General features: G+C 33.9%; 1 protein-coding gene across 3 annotated transcripts; it reads left to right on the plus strand.

Moving 5' to 3' along the window:
• The first annotated feature begins 256 nt into the window (after positions 1 to 256).
• On the plus strand, positions 257 to 9300 carry LOC114409375 (GPI ethanolamine phosphate transferase 2). Of its 3 annotated transcripts, XM_028372812.1 has the most exons (17): positions 257 to 454; positions 551 to 650; positions 912 to 956; positions 1058 to 1225; positions 1351 to 1435; positions 1534 to 1640; positions 2242 to 2322; positions 3563 to 3615; positions 3695 to 3797; positions 5369 to 5512; positions 5893 to 5989; positions 6141 to 6366; positions 6460 to 6553; positions 6709 to 7716; positions 8250 to 8342; positions 8469 to 8752; positions 8927 to 9300. In XM_028372812.1, exons 1-17 carry the CDS (start codon positions 330 to 332, stop codon positions 9090 to 9092), a joined length of 2979 nt encoding a protein of 992 aa, XP_028228613.1. In that variant the 5' UTR covers positions 257 to 329; the 3' UTR covers positions 9093 to 9300. The 3 variants fall into 3 exon arrangements, with proteins under 3 accessions (XP_028228613.1, XP_028228621.1, XP_028228630.1); XM_028372820.1 differs by lacking the exon at positions 8927 to 9300 and having other exon boundaries at positions 8500 to 8642; XM_028372829.1 differs by lacking the exons at positions 257 to 454; positions 551 to 650; positions 912 to 956 and having other exon boundaries at positions 1088 to 1225; positions 1539 to 1640.
• Positions 9301 to 9671: the final 371 nt, after the last annotated feature.

The raw sequence follows: 9671 nt of genomic DNA on the forward strand, positions 1-9671 counted from the left end.
GGTATAATAAAATATAATAAAAAATTTAAAATTTTGTGACTGTTTTTTCATACATAATTATCGTAAATATGCATTAAATTTAATTGATGAATTAAATAATAATTAAAGCATAAATTAAAAATAATAAAAGATTTATTTCAAAAATTATATATATTTTCTAGATATTTTAATATTCATAGTTACAATTAATTATCATTGTCTGATTTAACTTTTTGCGAGGAAAACTTCAACTTTTAAGTATAGTGCACCCACTCTTTTTTCCGTCTTTCTCCTCTCTTACTTGTTTGTGCTCTAGCGCGCGTTCTGGATTCTAAAAGACGGTGAATGAAATGTCTTCAATTTCATGCACGAAGCTGACACTGTTCAGCTTAGCAGCGGTTGCGATTCAGTTCATCGGTCTCTCCATCTTCGTTTTCGGCTTCTTCCCCGTCAAACCACTTCTCTCCGGTTACAGGTAACAAAAACTATAACAATTTTCCATCTCCTTAACCAACCTTTCTCCATTCATTCATTACTTCACTTTTTTTTTTATTTATTTATTTTCTGTTAGTGGCTGCGAGAGTTTCCGACGACCAACCTGCGATAACGATGGCGCTGCAAATCAGAGCTACGCGTCTCTCTCTCCAGATCGCCGCAGGTTTTTATATCAGGTTGTGGTTGTGAATGCATATTCTCTAAGTTTGAATTTGACATTTAAATTCTCTATATACTTGTTACGAATAATAAAATAATAATCGTTTGTTTGATGTCAGATCGCAGTATACGATATATAATATATAATTTGTTGTGAATTGGAGATCTGTTACGATTGCTGTTTTAGAGTGATTGTTTTGATGCAATGCGATTCTCATTTCTGCTTTTAGTTTTGTTTTTTACTGATAGGTTTGTAAAATGTTGTTTTGTTTGTATAGGAAGGATCCGAGATTCCTCCTTTGTATGATCGACTTGTCTTAATGGTATGTACTATTGGTGGAAATGTCATATTTGTTGAGGTCTATGATTTGGTTATATATGTGTTTTGGTCGTTTATGGATTGAGTTATATGGTTTTGCATTAGGTTATTGATGGTCTTCCAGCGGAATTTGTGCTTGGCAAGAAGGGTCAGCCTCCTAGCAAGGCTTTTATGGAAGCTATGCCATATACACAGTCATTATTGGCAAGTGGTATGGCTGTTGGATATCATGCAATTGCTGCTGCTCCAACCGTTACAATGCCTCGATTGAAGGTTAGTGTTCTTTCCTGTTTCTAGTGTGGAAGTACGAAAGGAGGTCGTATGATAGTATGATCTATGGTTTTTCTTTCCTTTTTCCAACCTCTACTTATTATATATGTTTTTGTTTGTCATTCCAGGCTATGGTTTCTGGAGCAATTGGGGGTTTCCTGGATGTGGCTTTCAACTTTAACACCCTGGCTTATTTAGATGACAATCTTGTTGGTTAGTTGTAGAAACCAATGTTGGAAAAATAGACCATATCATTTTTTTTCCTGTGAAGTGTGAACTAATGTTGATGTCATCTTACTTGCTTGTTGCAGCACAGTTCTTTAAAATTGGGTGGAAAATGGTTATGCATGGTGATGATACATGGCTCAGGTTATTTCCTGGTTTATTTGCAAGACATGATGGAGTTAGCAGTTTTTTTGTAAGTGCTTTTCTATAATATAAAATAAAAAGATTCTTTTCGACTTCTCAATCCATGAACATTTCTCATTAATAATTTCTTATGTCTCAGATGAGGACAAGGCAATATGTCTCAATGGTTTTAAGTTTATATATAAAATAGTCATAGAATTCCTAACCTAAGAGAATAGAGAGAGAGAGGAAAGTGAGGAATATAATGTTATTCATTAACCCGAGTTACTGAAGATTACAGAAAAGTATTTATAGACAGTTCTGTTAGAGAGAGTAGCAGCATCCATCTAACTAACTACTAACTAACTAACAGCTGTTAGATAACTAACTTTACTAATAGCTAGGTGAGTCTGCAGTTGAATAGCTGCAGCTCATTACAATACTCTAATAAATAGTATGGTTGCTTTATTATTTTACATTTGTTAAATATCTAATCATATCTTATGTTAATAAGGAAACCTGTATAGCTAATATTTAGGATCCTGTGGGTTATGTATCCTTAATTGTAGCATCCGTCTGATTATAAATAAACAGCATGTGTGTGGTACCAATGGACACAGTTTCTGTATATTCTTATGACATTGTTTTTCTGAATCTTCTTGTTACTACAGGTTAAAGACACCGTACAAGTAGATCAAAATGTGTCTCGACATCTTGGTGATGAACTTAGCAGAGATGATTGGAATTTTCTGGTAGGTAATTATGACAACTTCGTAATTTGGTCGGTCCCTAACTAATATTTTTTGAATTTCCGTCTTTTGATAATTTTCAATTTGCAAACTTGTACATATTCTCTCTGCACCTAATGCCTTTTTCTCAGTAGTATAGAACATGTAGGTTTTAACCCCCCTCCCCCTCGCATTTGCACGTTCTTTTTCTGGCCAAAGAGTTAGCTGTTATTTTATTGATATCATATTACTGATGAACATTGGTTTCATGTATGCTTTGGTGTATTTCTGAGTACAGGATTTGGATATAAGCATCATTTTCTAGTGTGCATGTTGTCTAGCTTTCCAAGTGTGCTTTGGCATGTTTTTGAGTTTTTTCATGCATTCCAAAACTTGTTTATATCCCCTGCTTTTTTCTTGGAAAAAATAACTTTTGCCATACAAATAAATTTCTTGAAGAGATTGCAGTATGAATTTATAGAAATGTGGTGTTGGTAAGTTTTTGAAGATTAAACAAGAAGACTGTCAGACTGTTGTCCTTGTCATTCTGTTTGGAACTTTGACTGTTTGACTACATTGAGACATTTCCCCTTCATTTCCTTAAATTCTAACAATATATCACTAGGACTGTTTAATGGATGCACTTCAGAGATCATGTGATCTTTGATAACCCTATCAGGTTAACCATTTTCTTACTATAATAATAAGTGTCAACTGCCAAGTGTTTAAATTGTAATTTTGTTAGATGGACTTATGTGAAAGCTTACTACTATTATTATTACCTTTTATTAACTTTGATAAGTTGGTTTGGTTGATTGGTTATATTTATACCTAATAAGCATTTATGCTTTTATCAGCTATAATATAAGAGTTGGCTTGGCTCTGCTTATATGATTACTCCAAATAGGAAACTGAAAAAAATATTTGTTTTGGTTCTACTTGTTAATATTTACTCCATACACAACATCAGTTTACTGGTTGCTAGATGTTACATACTTTGTTTTCATCTCTCTTATCAACAAACTTCTTTCAACTCTTGACTTTTAAAGGTAGATATCAATCTACTTCTACACTAAATTGTTGGCTTTCAGTTTTCAGCGAAAGTCAAGACTTAAGATTCATTTTATAGTATAAGGATTCTCAATTTTATGTTAACTACTTTCACCGTGTACTAAAGGTGTATATTTGTCAAGTTATAAATTATATGATGGTTTATAATGAAGATTTAATTTCATTTATGTGCATTTTACTAAATTTATTGTAGATACTCCATTATCTAGGCTTGGATCATGTTGGACATATTGGTGGGCGGAACTGGTATCATCATTATCTCTTCACTCTATACATGTAATTTCATTCTGTTCTCTAAGCTTAACTTGGACATCTACTGTTCCAGTGTGTTAATGGCTCCAAAACTTTTTGAAATGGATGAAGTGGTGAAGATGATTCATATAAATACTTTGCGAAATCTAGAAAATGATCAAAGGAAGACACTTCTGGTTTGTAACTACCCTTTTGTTGCTTTCTTGAATTGTGTACTACAGAATTCATGACTTGTTTATTGTGGTGTGGGCATTTCTAGACTTTAATATGAACATGATTATATTATATGGGCAGAGTATGAAGAAAGTTATTTCATCAATGTATTATTTCGTGAGAGCAGAGATACATTATATAGAAGAAAATGAAAAAGGAAAGAATAAATAGGATATTCCCAGAATTAACTAGGAATCCCAAAATTACAGGAATGAAATAAATATATAATAGTTTATTGTAATCCTTCCAATTAATGATATGATATGCTGCGATTCTCCTAAATTTAGGGATTGATTTCTGACACCCCTTACCCACCCCAAGCTGGGGAATAAATTTTAGCTATTCCCAGCTTGCCAACATTAGTCAGGTTTCAACCAAGCCTGTGTGCACATCTCCTTCCTCTAATGTTGGAATGTAGAAGTGTAGGGTACATGTCCCATTTTCAAATTCTAATTTGATGAAGTTGTCAATCCTTACATGCTTCATCCTATCATGTTGAATTGGATTGTCAACTATGCCGATGGCTGACTTGCTATCACTGAAGAATTTGGTAGGTTCTTGAATTGGAATAGGTAAACCTTCAACAGGGTGTTTGTGTCAAGGTATGAAATTTTATTCCCGGGAATCACATTCCCAGGAATATTATGTCTGGGAATATTATTCTCATAAATATGTTTGTTTGACTATAGTAATTTCAGAAGAAAAAAAATTAAAAAAAATTCAATTAAAATATAAAAGTAAAAAAAGGAAATGTGGGATAATGAAGTGGGAATATGTAGTTGTAGAAAATAACTTCCATTCCCACAGGAATCCAATATACCCACCGTTCTCCATGGGAATATGAAGCACGTCAATTGTGAGTACTTTACATTCCTGGGAATGTTTTTATCAAACTTGTACCCAACATGGGAATGTGATATTCCCAAGTCCACATTCCCGGGAATCTTGCTCGATACCTTGAAACAAAGCCTCCCAAGTAATATATTGATTCAGATCAATTCACAACACCTTGAGCTATTGCTCTATATTCTACCTCTGCCTTGCAACAAGTGGTTCTTTTTTTCTGGCAGATCACTCAAGAGTTCCTCTATTGTATTTATCTATTTAGTTTCTGTATATGGTTGTTGTATAATTTTAATTTAGGATGCATTTGCATGTTTGAGCCAGCACAATGTTAAGAGAGAGAGAGAGAGAAAACAAGAGACATGTGATAAATTCCACGTGTTTCAATTAGACAGCAGATCATATATTTATATTAGGTATAATAAATACAAATATAATTACACATAATTACAAGAATGTACTATAACCTAATTAACATATAATTCTGCCCTATTTACATTATTTCCAATGCACACATGCTTATATATAAGTAAAGAAAAACATATGCTGGAGTTTTACTTGAAAGCTTGATTTTATGTGGATGATAAATGACCCTTGCCTATTATTAGTTAATTATTAATTAAAACTGTAAAGATCAAGTCCTTTCAGAAGTTGAAGTTTTAATTAATCTCTGCTGCAAATGGTTTTACAGGTTGTAGTCAGTGACCATGGAATGACTGAGAATGGTAATCATGGGGGTTCATCCTACGAGGAAACAGACTCTATAGCTCTATTTATTGGGCCAAAAACCCATGCCTCTGGCCATTCATCATCCAATCATGACACAATTTTTCAGGTAATGAGACTATACTTCATGCTTGTAGGCTGTAGCATGCAGGACTAACCATTTCTCATAATTTTCTTAACTTCTTTCAATGTATTATCTCAGTTTGCAAGCCATGAAGGAGTATTGCATTCAGTTCATTAGCCTACTTTTGTTTGCAATATGCATGCATCCATATGTGATGAACCTCTTATGTTTTTATATGAATTTGTCACCTGCCCTGTTGAAACTTATTTTGCTATCTCACTACCCCCTGTTTCTTCTTGTTTGTCAATCTTGAACCTAAGATACAATTCAACCATTAGTCAATGACTATCTACCATTTAACTAAAGATCATGGGTAGTAGGTGGTCGAATATGTATGCAATTTACATCTTATTACTGTGCACCAGGTTGATATTGCACCAACAATAGCTTTACTTTTTGGTGTGCCAATTCCAAAAAATAATATTGGTGTTTTGATCTCTCAAATGGTTGACTCTCTGACAGGTTAGATCTCTTTTTGTCTATGCTTGTCTATTGATCAAAAGAATGAAGCAGGTGATATAACATTTTTTGCTATCTGCTTTCATCAAGCATATTATATTATGTAACAGTAAAAGTATGTTCTTTTATCCTTTTTGCTTCTTTGCTGAGATAGATGACCAAAAGTTGAGGGCACTGCAGTTGAACTCATGGCAGTTGTTCAGATTACTTCAAGCACAATTGCCTGGTTTGTCCTGTAGAAATTTTCCATGTGATGCCTTCGTTACTAATAGTGGACCCACAATCAGTGAATGCAAAGGTAGCAAGGAGAAGTTGTTTTGTTGTTTGTATTTAAATGCTGCTACTCTTCATGATGCCTGGAAGGCTAAAGTAGTCACCAGGTATGTGATAGTTTTTTTGTGCCATGATTTTAATTTTTAATGAATTCCATAGGAAATATTTGTTAACATTTTTACTTGGCATTTATTTTTTAGGTCTAATAGCACGGAAGGTTATAACAGCATTGTTGCAGCATATAATGAGTTTCTGAGCTCTGCAAGTGAGTGGCTATCACACAAAGCAACTGACGTATGTGTGATCTTCTGAGTCAAAATTTCTTGACCTTGATAAACCTGGAATGTTGTCGATAGCCAGTATCTCATGTTAACTGATTTGTGTCGTTAAAGTTTCTTTTAAAATTTCTCTCTTTCTGTTCTTTTTCGTCACAATTTATGTCTGTGCAGAAACCAATTAATTTACTTGTTCTTGGAGTTGCTGCTTTGGTTGTATCATGCTTGATACTTTTGGGAGTTGTGTTTGTCATCCACAAAGAAGTTCCTGCTTGGGAGACACAAGACCATGACAATTATGTGAAGCCATGGAAAATTGATGAGGTGTTCATTTTGTTTGGCATCCTGATCCTTGTCATCAGTATGGGATCAAGTTCCATGATTGAGGAAGAGCATTATATTTGGCATTTCCTAACATCCACCATTAACTTGTTATTTTTTCGTAAAGCAATACAGTCTTTGGAATTTAATAAAGCACATGATTTTCTCAATTCAATCAAGGAACAAAAGAATACATCAGTATCCCAAATAAGTTCCTTGTTCCTTATTCTTTTTTCTGGAAGAATTTTGAGAGGCTGGCATCAAGGTGGTGTAAATTGGACTAACCTTCCTGACATTTCGAAGTGGCTTGAGCAGGCTGGCAACCAATATATAAACTTGATTCAGATAGCATCTTGTGCCATGGTCATCATAATGGGAATATCTGTATTGTTCTTAATGCAGTCTAAAACAAAAGTGTTAACAGGGATTGGGCTCTGTTTGTTAATGTCTGGTTTGTTTGTATTACAACATTTTATGAAACATCCGGACATGTCTGCCTCATACAATAAGGATGCCAACTTATCAGTACAAATACTCTTTGCCGTTCTGGGAATCACCACTATTGCAGTTGTATTGGTTTTGCCATGGATTATGCCTATGCAAACTCCCGACATATGCTCAAGGAAAAACTTCTACATGTCTGCTTCTGTTCCTGTTGAAATTCAGAACTCGACACCAATTTTGGTATTGAAAGATTCCTTGTACATAGTTGGATGCTTGTACATTACTTTCTGGTGTCTTCTGCAGTTGTTGCTTCAACAATCCATCAATGCGGTGCCTGTGTTGTTACTCTTTATTCAATTCTTGGCCAGCATGCTTACTTTTTCTTCCAATGTGTCATGTCATAAGCAGTGGGTTGAGGTTAGTTGCCAGATGTCATGAATAAATGTTGGATTTTATTTTATATTTTGATAGCACATTGGTTTTGGGTCCAAGAGTGTGGTGCTAACTCTAAAAGTGATTGCCCTGGAATCTAACCAAGGGTAATTTAAGTTTACTTTTGGACTTTTGCTATATATTAATTATTAATTTTAGGGCTTAATAGACATGAACAGTCAATGTAAAAGTTTTTAAATTGTAAACTAATAAAAAATCATCGTTAGTGTGATTTTTAAAATAGTTATTATAAAAGTCAATAAATTTATTATACATGACGAATTGTGATTAAATGACAGTGTAAAAACCTTTGCATTGTTAGTGCATACTAGAATAATTGTGATTTTGAAGCTTTTTTTTAGAAGTGATGTTGTTATCTTTTATTTTACTTTCTACTAAAATTAATTGATTACTAAAGTAATTACACTATGATGATGCCATGTTACCTGTGCTTGCTCCTACACATCTTGCATTTCCTTTTAATGCATAATCTGGTTCTGATACTGTGCATCTTATAGATTACTGCTCTGTACAATCTGGGAATGGCAGGCCATTTTGCTCTTGGGAACAGTAATACACTAGCTACAATTGATGTGGCTGGAGCTTTTATTGTAATGTCTCCTATTTCTCTTTTGTAATTATTTTAAAAATAGCACATTAATTTCTACTCTGCATTTAAGATTTTAATTGTCCATAAATATATATTTCCTCAGCAAGGTATTACCTTCCATTGGCAGGGAATTTCAAGTCACTCAACCTTCCTTTCAGGTCTTCTAATGTTCATTATTACTTATGCAACCCCAATGTTATTCTTTCTTAGTATGGTGCTGTATGTCTCTGTCAAGGCCACAATCTATCCACTAGTTATCAAGAAAGGAAATTCTGGAGAAATTCTCAAGACCCTTCTTGGATTTCCTTGCTTAGTACCGCTGACCATAAATTCTGTTCTCATGACTGTGTACACGATCATCTTGCTGTTGATGAGGAATCATTTATTTATTTGGAGTGTTTTTTCTCCCAAGTAAGTCTTCCTTGAATTTTATGTTTAGAGGTTGATGAATGATTGAATCACAGAACTATCCTTTGATTTTGGAATTTGATGTTGAACTTATAAGGGATTTTTTATGATTTTCTGACATTATATTTATAGATATCACATAACCTTGCAAAATAAAAACATCAATTTCTTCTGTAGGTACCTTTATGTTTGTGCTGCAACTGCATGTGTCTATGTCGGGATCTGCATTGTAGTTGTTACTGTGATCCATACATACATTGTGCTTTTTTGGCTGAGAAAGAGTTTCTCCATAAGTAGCAAGGCAAAAGGTACGTGGTGGTCATCGAAGTTAAGAACAAATTAGTAGTGAAGTGTCAAAAAACAATTTTGACTCTTAACTGGCTTGATTAATAAGTAAATATTGCTTTTCCTTTTTCTTTTTGAGGAGGGTGGTGGAATATAGAAATCTGATTTCTCACTACACCTACCTGCATCTTTCTAATGAATAATTTACTGTAGAACTGTAAATTCATTGGTGAAGTATTGAAGTAGTATATAATTGATTGACATAATCTCACTTTTACACGCACACACTATCTGAGGTATGCATATCTTCATTGCAAAATAAAAATCTGGATACACAATAACCAGTAGTGGACCTTTTGTCTATGGGGCATCCAGTCCAATCAACATCATTATACCCACAGATTTGGGTATTTCCTTTGTCCTCATATAACAATCCTTGTCTTGGAGCCTTTTTAATGTACCTGAGAATGTGAATCACAACTTTCTAGTGATCAACATGAGGAGTCTGCATGAATTGACTAACCACACTAATTGTAAAGGAGATGTTTGGTCTTGTAATTGTGAGATAAATAAGTTTTTGAACCAGTCTTTTGTATCTTTCTGGATTTGAGTATGGTTCACCTTGGTCTGCCATTAA

The sequence above is a fragment of the Glycine soja genome, chromosome 1, assembly GCF_004193775.1.
Source record: "Glycine soja cultivar W05 chromosome 1, ASM419377v2, whole genome shotgun sequence".
NCBI classification, from domain to species: Eukaryota; Viridiplantae; Streptophyta; class Magnoliopsida; order Fabales; family Fabaceae; genus Glycine; species Glycine soja.